The sequence below is a fragment of the Stegodyphus dumicola genome, chromosome 9, assembly GCF_044657685.1.
Source record: "Stegodyphus dumicola isolate Sdum_Otavi_A_Nest chromosome 9, ASM4465768v1".
Classification (NCBI taxonomy): Eukaryota; Metazoa; Arthropoda; class Arachnida; order Araneae; family Eresidae; genus Stegodyphus; species Stegodyphus dumicola.
Window position 1 is genome coordinate 43228331 of NC_140776.1, and position 15785 is coordinate 43244115.

A 15785-nucleotide genomic window follows, 5' to 3' on the forward strand; every position below is an offset into this window, starting at 1 on the left:
CAATAGAATTCCTACAGTTTTTACACTACTAGTTATTCAAAGATGTAATAGACTTTTAACATGATCATTATAATTTGACGTTAATAAAGAAGAAATATTTAATTATTCATTTATTAAGTATGGCTAGAAACGAAAGTGTTCACCACCGTTTACACAGAAATATTCATTAGTGAACTTAAAAAGTCCTTATACACGATTCTAATTTGAAATAGGGAAGGAGTTTGTATATAAAAATACAAAAGATAACGAATAATTGCATACAAACTTTCTATTTGAAAGTCGATAAAAGAATGGAAAGCTGAGCAGCTGCATTTGCAGTAAGAATCTCGGACTTCTGCAAAATTACTCCTCGTAAAAGAAATTGTATTTTGACGGTAGTTTTGTAAATGCGAATAATGCAAAATATAAAAGAAAGCTTTTAACTTGATGTCATCGTACATGTACTACAATACATCTGCTTTTTATTCTTGTAAGGTTTTATAGATACTACTGCAAAACAGCGCATTGAATTCGATTCTAAAATTAAAGAAAAGCACACTACCATAATTTGGGCCAAGAGCCCTGCCCTGTAGCCATATAACAGAAAATTATAATAATTATTCTTTACCTATGTATCAGTTTCAAATTCGACACCAACAAAAATAATTAATATAAATTAATATAAAATGTTTCTCTTCTTACTCTGTATTGAATAAATAATTCGATTTTGAGATACATCCTTACAGAGTTCTTATAATATCATTAATATTGTTATTATATTAACTACCAAAATGTGGTTTTGAAAATTTTAGAAAGGCCACGATTTATTTATGTTCAGATAAGAAGACAAGTTTATCTTATAAAATTGCTGTTGAAATAGACTTGAATTATTTTCAAATAACTTTATTATTTTCAAATTATCGATTAAAAATATTATTTTCAAATATCTTTCAAGTTAAATAGAATTTTAAATGCATCTTTTGGATGGGTAAAAACATCAATAGTTTCTGCGTCTTTTTATGAAATGAAAATAAACACGTGTATGTGAAATAAGTGTGAAAATATGATCCTGTGTGACAATTTAAGGAAAATAACTTGATTCCTTAGCTTGAATAGTAAAGTTGCTTTACCTTTTTTTCGATCTTAAAAAGAATTTCAAATTGAAATAAGTTTTCCTGTTAAATTTGTCAAAATATGAGCTCATCTACCAATTGACTGTAAAAACGATTTTTGATTTGTGGGAAGATTAATGCTGTTTGAAATACTTTACGAAGCTCCTTTCGCGGTAATTTATCCTTTTCAGCATTATATTAAATATAATATCTTGCGAAACTATTAACCTGCCTCCTTTTTTTTTGTAATTTTATATTCATATTTGTATTTTATATTAACAATACGTTTCATCATTTATATAAGTATGAAAAATAGATCAAATAGGAAATTTTTCTGTACGTTTTCCGCAAAGTAATATTTTAGAAGTATGTTAACAGCCAAGTCATGTCATAAATGCAGCATAAATGTTTTAATGCAGAATTTTATTACTTTTGTCAGTAATGTGTTCTATGGTGTAATGTTTCTGTTAATTTACGACAAAATCTAATTATGCTATTGCAATTCTCATTTTGACATCAAGATCCAATAGACTGATATTATTTTGATGTCACCCAGACGTTTCTGATTGATGTGTAATAAATATTTCTGCACTTGCACATCAAAGCGAATGTAAAGTAAGCCAAGCATTTTCATGAAATTCGATCTTTTCAAATCACTAATAATGATTATTACCTGAATCTTTGCACCAAGAGTTCATATCGTCAATCAGCCTTGTGCCAAAGATGTTTATTATTCGAAGATATTTATAAATAAAATTTATTTCTCATATAATTTTAAGTTTATTGTTTTGATTCAAAAACCTTATTTCCTCAAATACTTTTTCAGATTTTTTAAATATTAAATACCGGAAAAATTTACTCAATTTCGCTTCTTTATTTCCTCAATCAAAAAGAGCTAAACCAAAACAATCTCTTCTCTACGCAATTTTGCTTTCAATAACATCAGTTTAAAACACATCACATGTGCAAGATACCTATATTCACTACATAATGTCTCTAACTAATCTATGCATTCCATCTTCTTTTCAATAACTGGAATGAAATTCTTCGTTATATAATCGAGTTCATTATTTTTGGAACTATTATATCATAACAATTTTATTAGTTTGCTGAAATAAGGTTAAAACTCAGACGAAATTCATTTGAAAACAAACTCTGTTTTGTGAGATTAATGCCTATAGAGACATCACTTAAACTATAACTAAATTAAGAATGGGATCATAGAGAAACAGAACTTGATGCAAACGGCATTCAATACATGCTATAAATTTTTTCCATTGCATTGACTGTAGTAAAATTTTCCATCAGCATTACTTCAAACTGCAAACTTTAAAAGTAAAAATGAAAACCTTTTGAAATATATTTAGAACTCATTATATCTGAACAAATGAGAATTTTTATGTTGACTTTGCATTATTTCATAGGATGTTGTTCAGTTATGGCTACTTCACAGCATAAATGGCATCTAAAAAATCTAGGTAATTATAGTCTAAACGTGATTTTTCTATTTACCTGTATAATTACATAATTGAAACTGCCTATGAATTTTTAATGCTGCTTGCAAAATTCAGTTAGTTTCCTTTCTGTTGTACAGATCGAAATGATACCGTATATTTAGTATTTATCAAGCTTTACATAAATCTGATACATATTGCGAACGTTAATTTAGAGAATACTTATTAATTTTTAATTAATTTTTTTCAGGTTCGTTTGAACAGCAATGCTTCCCTCCTGCGATTTCGTTATGATGTTTTTTTATGTGCATGTGAAGCTGATAGAGCAAGAATGTAAAACATTATATGGATCTCTGAATGTTTAGTTCAGTGACAACAATCCAAAATACATAAATACATGTCTTCTAGACGCATGAAATCATCATGTATTTCCATAGGGAACATTTTTGTGTCATATTATAGAGCTACTATTTAAGAACTTGTTGATATTTGCTATAAATAGAAATTAGTTTTAATAAGCTATAATAATGCATTTGAAAGTACCTGACTTAAATCCTTTGCGGTTGATTACTTTGGTATTTTAAATCACTAGAGTTATCTTATTAGAATCACTCGAACTCAGAATCAGTCTGACTCTTCCATGGATACACTACTAACTAATTAATTAATCATTTATTTACTAACTAATTAATTAATGTAGTTTATAGTCTAATTAATTACTTACTAATTATTTAGTTTTATTTTGAATGAAAGTTTAAGATAAAGCTAAATGAACTAGGAATAAGAATGAGATATACTTCTAGTTCCACTCCACATTGTCCTTTGACATCCATGACGAATCGGGTGACAGTTTGCTTATCGCCGTAAACTTGACAAGAGTAAGGTTTCTTCTGTGAATAGATCCGGCCGTCAAATGGTTCCCTCGTTTTGAGTACTAGCTGCATTGTAGTGTCTGTGCACGTTAATTTCACTATGATAGTGAAAAGATAAGAATTAATTTGATTGCAGCTGTGATGAAAAATTAGCATTGGAATTGAAATCCTTTATCGAATAAAAGACAAAATTCACATCTATTTTTACTTTATTGTAAGAAGAAGGAAGCGTACGATTGCGAAAAATTTTGGGTTTCAGATTTCAGTGGAAATATCCATTTTGACTATATTTTGAGTGACGTCTGTACATATGGACAGACTCATTATTCCAAAACGTATTTAAATTGGATTTGACATGGATTATTTCATGAAATACGTACTTACGTATTTATCTCGTATAACGCAACGATTAGCCGTAAAACAATGAAGTTTTGTATATGGGAATGCTATAACAAACGCTTGTACACCTCCCTTATATAAGGGGATGGGAAAGGAGTAATGGGATGGGTGTGTATATATAGATATATATATATATCTATATATATATATATATAGAGAGAGAGAGAGAGAGAGATACTCATTCTCTTACCCTGCTTGAAAGTCTTACCCGATCTGTATTTCTGCAACTGTTGTTCTAGGCAAACATTTCCAGAAGTGTTTCAAATGACGAAAATATTCATGTTTTGGCAATTTAAAATTTAATAATATGTGATGATGTGAATATTACATGACTTCCTTGTACAGCCTATTAAATTATGCACATCTTTTGTTGCATTTCATTTAAACTCATTTTCTCGAATTTCATTTAGAGATATAATTCTCATTCAATTAATTCACTTCAAGACAAGGCAAAAATACATAAAAACTCAAAACATTTTCTTTAGAAATTATAAAATACAGAGAAACCTAAAACGCCAAATACAATTAAAACAGTTAAAAAAATTCTAATTAAAATTATAGTTTCTACGCAAAAACTAACAATTCAGCCAGCGGGAAGAAAGACAGATTTTTCAGTACACAAAGATGAAAATTTACTTTTGGTCCTGTTCGGCAAAAAGACAATGAAGTTGGCGCACGATCTGACTAAATTCACTATTCTACTAAGAGTTTCAAATGTAAATAAATGGCGGCCTCGTTAGGCTTAAAACCACTTAAACTTTTAAACTGTTAAGAATTCTGCAACTATTGCGTGCAGAATAACTTAAGGTATAAACCCCTTAACCGAAACATTTGAACAACATAATTCAATCACTTTTAAAGCAAAAAGTTCAAGTCACTAGTTTTTGATTGCTCTATGGCATGGCACATCACAATGGGGCCAATCTGCACTCCACAATTTTGTATAAGGACGCATTGCATTTTTAATAGAAGCAACCAAGCAAGAGACGCCCTTTAGCTACCAAGCCTAGACAGAGAAAGAGAGTGGGTACTAGGATTGCAACGGTATTTATGGTAAAAAAATTATTTATATTTATTTGATTGGTTAAAACTTATAGGCTATGCAGAAGTTTAAGATGACATAATTCGGAATTAGTTTTCAAATATGGCACAGTCTCCAGAAAGTTATTACTAGAGAGGAAGCACCCAAATTAAAAATGAGCAATTTAGAAGGTTTTAAATTATAATTTTGATTTGCATATTTTATTCTTACACACACACACACAAACATATATATATATGCAGAATCGGTACTTACTGTCTAGGAATATGATGTTCGCAAACTTACTTCTTAGGTGGCTGTCTAGGGGCTAATAAACTAATCCGATTTATGTAAAACTTGAATATTTAATGAAACATGAATAGTTGCTACAAACTACAAAGTAATTACATACATAGAAGGAAATAGATGAGATTATTTACAAATGAAGAGAAGGAATCGTATTTTATAAGCAAACATCTTTGAATCGCGTCATCGTCTTAATGGCGGAATCGTCTGACTTCTATCATCGGAAAAGTAAAAGATTTATTTTCACAGCTTGTCGCGTCATCTGATTATAATGAACGATGCCATCCCACAAATGCTCGTCCATCCTGATGGAATGCGGCCTCGCATTCTCGTAGCACCACCATCTACATCTAGGGATCTGAAAAATAAAATTTAAAAAAATAAAAAAAAAAAAAAAGTTTTTAGTTACTATTGAGGGAAAAGTCGTCTTAAAAGGTTTATTGCCATCTTTTCTCATCATCTTAACATCTACAGAAATAACGGCGTTAGCTCTTCTTAAATGCTCTTTCAGTGTTCGTTCATCTTGAACAGTCTATCTGAATACATGTAATTCCCAAACACGTCTTACTTTCATGTTGTCTGGAACAATTCGTCTAGATTCGTCTTCGTATTTACGTCTTCTTAAACATCGTCTGAATACGTCTTCTGAATGCGTCTTTTTAGATACCGTCTGGATACGTCTTCTGAATGCGTCTTAGATATCTTCAAGATCCGTCATTCGAATGCGTCTTCTCAAAATCATCTTCTTTAAGCCCTCTTCCTTTATACATTTCATCCTTAGACATCATCTTCAGTCTTCTTAAATTAGTTCACGTCTTTAAAATAATAGTCCATTAGTCAAATCGGGAGAAATTCGTCTAGTCGAGAAAAAGTCTAAATCAGGAATCATCAAAATCGTTATTTCATTATCAAAGATTTTCGATTTTTTTCCTGGGTCTTCTGAATCTGCTTTTTCGCTTCTTTTTTCTCATCTTCTTTCATTTCTTTTGTTCCGTCTTTGCTTTCCGTATCAGCGTCGTTGTGATCAGGTTTTCTGACTGACTTCTGCTTTTCAATCTTCTCTTCTTCTTCGGTGGTCTCTGTAGTTTCTTCGTCTCCAGTGGCTTCTTTTGTTTCTCTATTGCAAGGTATTTGACTGAAATTGTTCTAGTAGTAGAATTCGCATTTGTTTCATCATCTTTAGCAAATGACTCTTGTTCGGAAAAATGATTCTCTTCAGAATCTCCTTCTGCAGTGTCTTTCTCCTCGTTGGCTTCGAAGCTAATTGTACTGTGCTTGAGTTTCCTTTTTGCTGTAATTCAAATTCATCTTTAATAGCATCATTTTCACTTATATCAGAATCTGCATCACCCGAGACGTCGTCAGAATTCACAATCAGGAAATCATTGCCACTTGCTTTGATTGTAGAGGAAATGTCCAGTTTGATCACATTCTGTGCTGTAACAGGAACTATACTAACAGGATCAGTTTCTGGTTTTGGAAGTAAAAAGCCATAATTAACAACTTTTTCAAAACCTTCTTCAGAACCATTTCCATTGCAATAAGCATTTTTTTGCTCTTCAGAATCATTCTCAGATTTCTTGTTTTCTGCGATAACACAAATATTTGATCTAAATGAAGAACCATCAATTTGGAATTCACCTTCAAATCTCTCTATAGGTTTGTTGCCAAATTCCGTTAACTGTAGCTCTGCCGACTTAAGTTCAGGAGAACCTATCTTCTTATATATATCTTCTCGGATTAACGTTACCTGACTACCAGTATCTATTAAAGCATCAATCTGCAAATTACCCAAATTAACAGTTTTATGCATTTCTTTCTGACAAGTCTGAGTTTTTGGAGTAACAGCTTTGGCACCTTGGATATTTTTAGATGATGTTTTCGAACAATCTAAGGCTTTGTGTCCAAACAAATTACATTTAAAACACTTAAATGCTTTACTCTTATTGTTACATGAGTTAGATTTATGACCAATACTTCCACAGTTATAACACCTTGGTTCCTTACTCTTAGGTATAGTGTGTGCTTTATTTTGTATGTTAGTACTTGAATAACCCTTATTCTTCGTATCTGGAACGCGAATTTTCTCATATATTTTTAATTTCTCTTTGAATTCAGAAATAGTTTTACACCCATACAAAATAATTTTGTCACTACACTGATCTGGTATCCCATTGATTACATAATCAAGAATTGATGAATCATCAACAGAACCGCGACTGGCTATTTCACGCATGGCAATTAAATATTCGGAAAGTGATTCACCAGGTTTTAAGTGTCGTTTCTGTAACAAATTATGAAGTTGTGCACTGTTTATTTTAGAACCAAATTCAGATAAATGATTTTCCTTTAATTTGTCCCATGATATTATACCCTTCAAAGACCTAATAAATACTTTAGCAGAACCAGTAAGCAATTTTTTAGCAAACACAATTTTCTGTAATTGCGATAACTTTATGTATCAGTGCCATTAAATTCAGAAACATTTTCTAAGATATCACGAAAATGTAGGGAAATATTGCTAGACATTATAATGTTTTCATTCACTGAGTTATTTATGGGAGGTGATTCTGACCGAACAGAATTAATATCATTTTTATCAGAATCATAAACACTTTCGTTTTCAGATAACTCATCATCGTCATCACTTTCGGATTTTAAAAGCTTAAAATCACAAAGACTATTCAATATTAAATCACAGTTTTTATCAGGATTTGAATCATAATTAAGATGTAACAAATTACACACAGAAATAGAATCATTTGCAGTAAGAGTTTTAAGTAATTTTTGTTTTGTTTCTTCAATATTAAAATCAGATGGAAAACCACAAAAGTTACGCAATCTAGCTCTATTTTTTTCGATCATCCAATTTATTATTATTATCCAAAGTTCCAAGCACAATTTGATGTAAAAGTTTAATTGACTTAGTAGGTCCAGTCTTTAAAGAATTTGAAATTGTAGGAATAGAATTTAAGGCAGTCATCTTAATTCACAGTATCATAGAACACTATTCTTAGAAGAAACAATGTGGAAATAATCGAAACAAAACTTACTTCTCTTATTTTGTAATATTCATAATGCTTCTTCCTAGGCTCATCGCGGCCTGAGTGCCCAAATCTGTAGAATCGGTACTTACTGTCTAGGAATATGATGTTCGTAAACTTACTTCTTAGGTGGCTGTGTAGGGGCTAATAAACTAATCCGATTTATGTAAAACTTGAATATTTAATGAAACATGAATAGTTGCTACAAACTACAAAGTAATTACATACGTAGAAGGAAATAGATAAGATTATTTACAAATGAAGAGAAGGAATCGTATTTTATAAGCAAACATCTTTGAATCGCGTCATCGTCTTAATGGCGGAATCGTCTGACTTCTATCATCGGAAAAGTAAAAGTTTATTTTCACAGCTTGTCGCGTCATCTGATTATAATGAACGATGCCATCCCACACACACACACACACACACACATATATATATATATATAGCAGTCCCATATACAAGATTTCACCGTTTTAAGGCTTTTGGGTTATGTGAGATACATATAAACGTACGAACTTACGTACAGACGTCACCAAAAATTCTCTTCTGAGTCCATTTTAAATCCATTTTACAATCCGCTTTCGGAAAAGAGTCCTTTATTCTGTCCGTACATACACATGTTATGCAAAAATATTGTTCAAATGGATTCGAGAGCGGTCAAAAGAGATATTTCGTTGAAATATGATACCCGAAATTATTCGCAATTACAATGCTTGGTTTACTTCGTACACGGAGTAAAAAAAAAATTAATTTCAAATAAATAACGTAAACTAACTTTTAAGCATTCAGTAATATAATTGTTTATTCGTACGTAAAGTTGTAGATATCACTCTAATTCTGCTTACATAATTATCTTAAAAAGGGTAATGAAAATTAAATGTACAGAAGAATTTCAAAAGTTAGTTAATGAAACGCTAATTTTGGCGAAAGCACTAATAGTCAGCATATTCTCTTGGCAATAACCCTCATCTAGTGAAAGCTTAAATAAAGTCTTTCTTCAATTATGAAAGCTTAAATAAAGTCTTTCTTCAATTATTTATAATTGAAGAAATGAAAATAATAATTGAATAAATGAACATAATAATTGAAGAAATGTAAATAAGCTTCGGCATAGTTGAGGTAATTATCTTTCTTCTTGGATTTAAATCCCGGACGTGCTTATTTTATCCCAGAATTTGCTTATTTTATAAAAGTAGATATGATCATGAATTAATTTTTGAGAAATAATTTTAACCCTCGATTAAAGCAAACTGATATATATAAATTAATTAAACTTAAAAACATCAAATTTTTATTTAAAAAAAAATATTTATTTTTTTCTCCTATTAATAAAGATCTCTACCTCATCGGGATGACTTTCGACCTAAGGTCTTGTAAACCAACCGGATTTGAAGTCATCCCAACGGGTACTTGTTATGTTTTAGTAAAAAAAATGTTAGATCAACATAGAAGGCCATAATTGTTTCTTACATTTTTATAACATACTGAATCTGTAATGCTTTGAGCGATACATAATTTTGCAACAAATATTTTAATGCAAAGCTAACTCACTGTCTTATGTCGAAGGTATCTGGTAAAATAGTTTAGGCAGAAAAAATGCAAATTTTTTCTAATTTGAATCGGAATTTGTGAAGGTTCTCTAATTTTTGAATCTATCGAATCCTTCATATGAAATTAAAATGAAAATGAAAAAAAACTTTTACCTTCTAATTAAAGCAAAATTCGGAAGTTACCTGAAATGAAGACCAAATTGACGAATGTAGTTTTGATGCAGCTGTAATTATTAAGATGTAACTAAATTTTTATTAGGTGCATAATTAAAACTCTAGAAAGGAAGTACATGATTAAAACTTTTAAATCCTGAAGTTCATTTTCTCAACATGATTTTTCAAAACATGTTTCAGTAGTAGTTTATATTTCATACTTCTTTCCAGAATCTCTTTCGAAACAATCAACAATGTGTTACTTTAAGAGTTGATGAAAGCATTAAATAGTGCCCAAACAAAAAAACCTTTAAAAATATTTGTTTAAGAAACCTAAACTTCCAGCTCATTCTGAGACCAGCAGACTTCTTTTTTTTTTTTTTTTTATTAAACGTGATGCTTGATGCGTTCGGTAGTTTTATGACATTTTTATAGATAATGGCGTGGATAAGATAATTTTAGAAAGTTTCTCAAAGTTTTCGTTGTTTTTATAATGAGCATTTTTAAATGCACATCAATAAAGCTTACGTTTCTTTGCTGAAAATGCTTACCAGATTTTTTAGGCTAAGATTCAGAAGGTTCAAATGGTACAAACTTGATGATTCTAATTTTTAATTCTGCAATCTCTTTCACTATTCGCAAATTCTGAGGATTCGTATGATTGACCTTTATAAAACTGTCATAAAAATTTAGGATTTTCCACTTGTCCATTAAAGTAATAACAAATACCAATTCCAGTACTCTGAAAAAATGGCTAAGCCTTTTGCATTTAAATTTGAAATGCGGTGTGAAATGGGCAAAAAATGATAATTTATATTTCAAAGAAGAAACACTTAAGGGAAAAATAAACTCAGGAATAATGAAGACTTCATAGTTTTAAAATAAGTGCAGCAGATATTTTTACCATCAATAGCAATTCGACGAGCATATCAGCTTGATTTAATTTAATTGCACCTATTTCTCATAATATGTATAAATATTTTACGAAATTTAATTTCAGAAGATTTAAATCGTTCCTTCTTGTTTAGAGAAGAAAAAAAATTCCCACCATCTACTCACGATCCAAACAATTTGACCTTTGATAATAGGATGTTCCCATTCTCCTCCTTGCAGCACTAGAACCCATGTTATATGTATCATCGCTGCTTAATTTGCACGTAGAGCTTCCTTGTCTAAAGCTGTAGGAATGGCATAAAAAGTTTTGAGTAGAATCACACAACTGTTGGCATTCAGCTTGGCTTGAAGCAGTTAAGGCTGCATCCACACGCTCGATATCAGTGTCTAGTTTTTCTTCGTAATCACATCCACTGCTGCCATCTGTAGAACACATTCATAAAAAATTTTGATTAAGAAAAGCTATTATAAACATCAATACTTAAACATTTATTTTTAACCTAAGGTACGTTTAGCAATAATACTTCAATTTCCTTTTTACTTATTTTATTTTTAATGTCAAATATTAGCTTTAATCTTCTTTCTGTTATTAATTATTTGTCTACAAATCCATTATCTCTTAAACTAGTGCTCTTACTTAATACTTTTTTTTTGTAAATACTCATTATGAAAACGTATTCTAAAGAAACTTGTTGTATCATATTCTGTAGACCCTTATATTCTATCAGTGAGTAACTTCTTTAAAGAAATTATATTTCCAAAGAGTTACAGTTAATAAAATTAGCTTAAAAGGTCCAAAATCCAAAATACCGTTTTTTGCATACGAAATTTGCCAGGTTTTGTGAAATGTACAACGATGACAGCTTTAGTAAATTAATTAGATATTTTTACTGCGGTTAACTCAACCTGTATTTGAACATCAGGGAAAAAAATCGAAATTACCTGGAACGCACTGATTCTCAAAATAATCAACATCACCAAAAGCTGGTCGAAAAGATGAAGGCTGGGATCGTCTGTCCTCGCTGCTGAGCCGACATTGTTGGAAGGCATAGTCATATTCTCCAGATCGACAAATGAATCCTTTCTCTCTCAGACAGAGTTCTTCACATTGCAAGCGGGTACCTACACCCGGTATTGTTCGATCATCAAATCCAGAGATTTCGTAGTTGATTACTCTTTCGAAAGTCCACAAACGGTTGCAACGAGGAGCTAAAAAAGGAATAAATATATTCAAACTTGACACAGTTTGGTTTTTGAATAGTTTATCACCTGCAAGAAATTAAATCCTTAAAAGTGTTTGGAAAGTAAAGAATTTATTTTGATAAAAATGGTTTTTCTTTTGCTAAGGGATATATATGGTAATGGAGCATAAACTTCGGGAGTGCGAGGCTGATGATAACCTGAGTAGGTAATGACGTGAGAAACTTGAAGTTCCGGATTTAAAGTTAACGAATCATGTCCTAAGAATGAACTGAATGCGACTGAATATAATTGTTTAATATGATGTATGTATTCCTTAAATAGTATTACGATCTATTGTGTCTCATTCACAAATTTAATTTGCCTTTCAAAATTGTTTCTGAAAGTTTGCCATTGATAATTGTTCCAATGTTTAGATTCAAGAAGTAATTTGCCAGTGGTTAATGAAATTTTAAAATAACTTATCTTTAAATTTTATAAGTTTTCATTTAAATTTTATTTCTGAAATAAAGAAGTTTAATTACCGATTTCGTCTTACAAATAACACTTGCCATCTGCAAAACTGTACGCCTGAAAAATCGCATTTGGTTTTCGCTATGGCATGTATATATTTCACTTTACTTCATTTCCGAAATTACGGCTATCTTTACCATCCTCTTTTTTTTAGCATCGTCTCTCCCGCCCTCGAGCGAACTCTTAAGTGGTACGCTTCTAGGCTAAGGGGATACGAGACATTTACGCTATGGCATATGTAAAAACTTCTAATATGTTCTTATCACTGCAATCTGTAGGTGATCTCAATATCAACAGCATGAAAGCAAGTATATATATTGCGTACGAATACTAGCTTTACTACAAAAGTTAAGTCACTGTCGACTAGATCAATGTAAAAATTTTCAGGAAGCTTCAAAGATAGACAATAAAAGAAGTCAAAAATGTTCATGACTAGATTGCCTGAATGAATAGCAAATAATTTAAACTTGCATTTCAAGAAACTTACATGAGTTCGAAGAAACTTTATATTCTTATATTTAAAACTTAAATGGCAGCAATTATTGCTTAGATCAAAGATAAAGAATTGACTTAACTAGGTAAAAATAAATTAGCCTAACGGCTGTACAGTTCAAGTAACGCGCAAGTTGATTCTGACATAAAGGTCGGTGTGAAGAGCCTAATAGCTAGAATAATGCAACGCCGCAGAATACGATTTTCAGAAGAACTGAAATTAGCAAAGTGGCTTTCTGAAGGAAGAAAACCGTCTATTTCTACTCACACTCTCTTCTTTATATCTCATTTGAATATCGCGCCAACTAGAAATTTGCATTCTAGCAGGAAAATGAGAATAAGGAGGCTAGGAAAGTTGATTAAAATAAAATAACTGGTTAAAAACTAAATGATACCTTACAATGTAAATAAACGTTTTAAGGAACAGCTACAAAATTAATAATGAATACAATTTTACACAAACTGAACCATTAAATATTAAAATGAGCAACATTTCTTACAGCTTTTCTTAAATTTGTTCTCAAATGTCTTGCAATGTGTCGGTAATAAGCATTGAGAATTTATTCAAGTCAGCATATTTATCTCGAACATCACGAAGAATGTAGCAAGTAAAGGTTTGGTTCTTGGTTTTTAATTAACTAAAGGATACTGAAACTTTTGCTGACTAGAAATCTTACTGTACAAGGCCCATATGATAAATTAATTTTTATACAACTTTTCGTCATCACAATGTTAAAAACTGCTTTAATAAAATTATTTTACTCTTAACCTAACAAATAATATTTAATGAATACATTTTTCAATGCAATAATCAATACAATACGCATTAATACAGTAATAAATATCCTAATACACACTTAAAAGAAATTGTGGAATATTTAGAATTAATATTTACAGAATGGAGTGTTTAGGATCAATATTTAGAGAAATAAAGTCTACAGCCACATTTTTCGAATACACTTCTGATAATTAATTTAATAAACAATTCATCTTCCGTTTTCCTTTTCCAGATAAATCTGATTCAAGGCACTTTTATACACTACTCTATCACTGCATACGGCTATTAGCTCACCTGATAAACAGATTTTTTCGAAGTAACTGGTCGATGAGGGTGGTGAGGAAGTAGCGATGTCACTCCGCCTTCCTTCGGATGTTACTGTGGTCTTCATACAGTTCTGTGCTGTATAACTGAGTAACAAAGAGTTGCAGTCTCCTAAAGCACGACAACGAGCCAAACATTCTTTGGTAACTGAGGGTTCTCCTTGAGTTCCCTTGTAAAGAGGATTTAGACGAACACCTCTCAAGGATGCTCCAGCAACTTTCTCGAAAGATGTTGATCCCAAGGGACATTGGCCTAAATGTAAAAGAGATACGTGCTAAGTTTCCATAAACAAATAAATTAATGTAAATGCCTTGTATTTTCCAAAATTGTATATACTCTGATTAAACATTTCGTTGGAGGACCTTTCAAGTTGCTAATACTAATATTCTGTTTAAAAAAAAAAAAAAAAAGGCCTTTTTTTTTTTTTTTCGATTCTTAGGGAAAAAAAGACATTCGACACTTTATTTTATAGAAATAAATAGACACTTTTTTCAATTTAGAAACACCCAGAAAATTCGCTTTTGCCTTAAATAAAGAAGATCCTCTTTTTTAAAATTCCTACTACTAGCTCACAGTCTCTATATATCTTGTTCAAATTTTCAATAGTTAATAAAATAACTTTTATTCATCTACTGAAGTTCAAATACATTTTTTTAAACTTGTAGTGGATGACACTTGATGTTGATACATTTTTTCACATATTAAATTTTTTTTCAATTTTTAATTTAATTTTTTTATTTTATTTTATTTTTATTTTTATTTATTTATTTTGTATTTTTAGATGTTTCTTTGTTGACCTAAATAGGAATTGACTTTATATATATATATATTACTCGATTTTCAAGAACATAAGTTATAAAGTCCAAATATCTTGAACTTTCTGAAATGAAATATCAGATAACTTTTATAAAATACAAACTTTTCAACCAAAATGTTTAACAAAACACCAGAGGGTTAACAAAAACAACATCTTAGTTGGAGATGGACATCTCATTCGTACAATCCTCACTTCCTCAGAGTCGCAATGTTAACACAAGGCTTCTATATCGGACGTATTCCATTCGGCAATTGGGAAATAAGGGCCACTGGCATGTGACTTTATAGAAGTTTGAGAAAATGTAAATAATAAGTAAGAACTGGAATGAATTATATACAGATGCAACTTGTAAAACTGAGAAATGAAAATGTTTGTGATATATAGATATATATATATCACAAACACTTTCATATATATATATATATATATATATATACTAAAGAAATATTGATTATATTATCTCCTGATAAATTTAGTAAAATGTATCAAAAAGAGGGAACCCACATGTAGGAAATTTAATTCCGAAAATTGTGTTTTAAATTAACTTGAATGTAAATCATGAAAAAAAAAACCTTTTTAAGGGGAATTGAATTTAGATCATGAATAACAAAATTTCAAACTTCAAAAAAGTAAAAAGCAAGTAATTATCGCTATTTATCAGAAATTAGTTGTCTTTTCAAGGGGAACAAAACAACTCCCGTTCAATAAACAATAATTAATAAATGCGAAGGTGTTTCGTCTTTTACTCATATATATATATGTGTGTGTGTGTGTATGTGTATACATATATTCATACATACATAAGTATATTATGCCAGAGATGGCGTAATCTTTTGAAAAACAATTTATATTTTTCGATAATTATTTATATTTC

General features: G+C 30.5%; 1 protein-coding gene and 1 long non-coding RNA gene across 4 annotated transcripts in view; one reads left to right on the forward strand and one right to left on the reverse strand.

Moving 5' to 3' along the window:
* The window catches only part of LOC146995333 (uncharacterized), a 41207-nt gene that overhangs the window by 22098 nt on the left and 3324 nt on the right, over window positions 1-15785 (forward strand). The gene's annotated exons all lie outside the window — the stretch shown is intronic.
* Window positions 1-15785, reverse strand: part of LOC118182780 (uncharacterized) — an 84726-nt gene that overhangs the window by 16370 nt on the left and 52571 nt on the right. For all 3 annotated transcript variants that reach the window (XM_035352166.2, XM_035352165.2, XM_035352167.2), the window contains exons 3-6: window positions 14065-14346; window positions 11730-11996; window positions 10953-11210; window positions 3343-3515 (exon numbers count right to left, since the gene is read on the reverse strand). In XM_035352166.2, the coding sequence (XP_035208057.1) occupies window positions 3343-3515; window positions 10953-11210; window positions 11730-11996; window positions 14065-14346 (980 nt within the window). The remainder of the gene's footprint in view (window positions 1-3342; window positions 3516-10952; window positions 11211-11729; window positions 11997-14064; window positions 14347-15785) is intronic.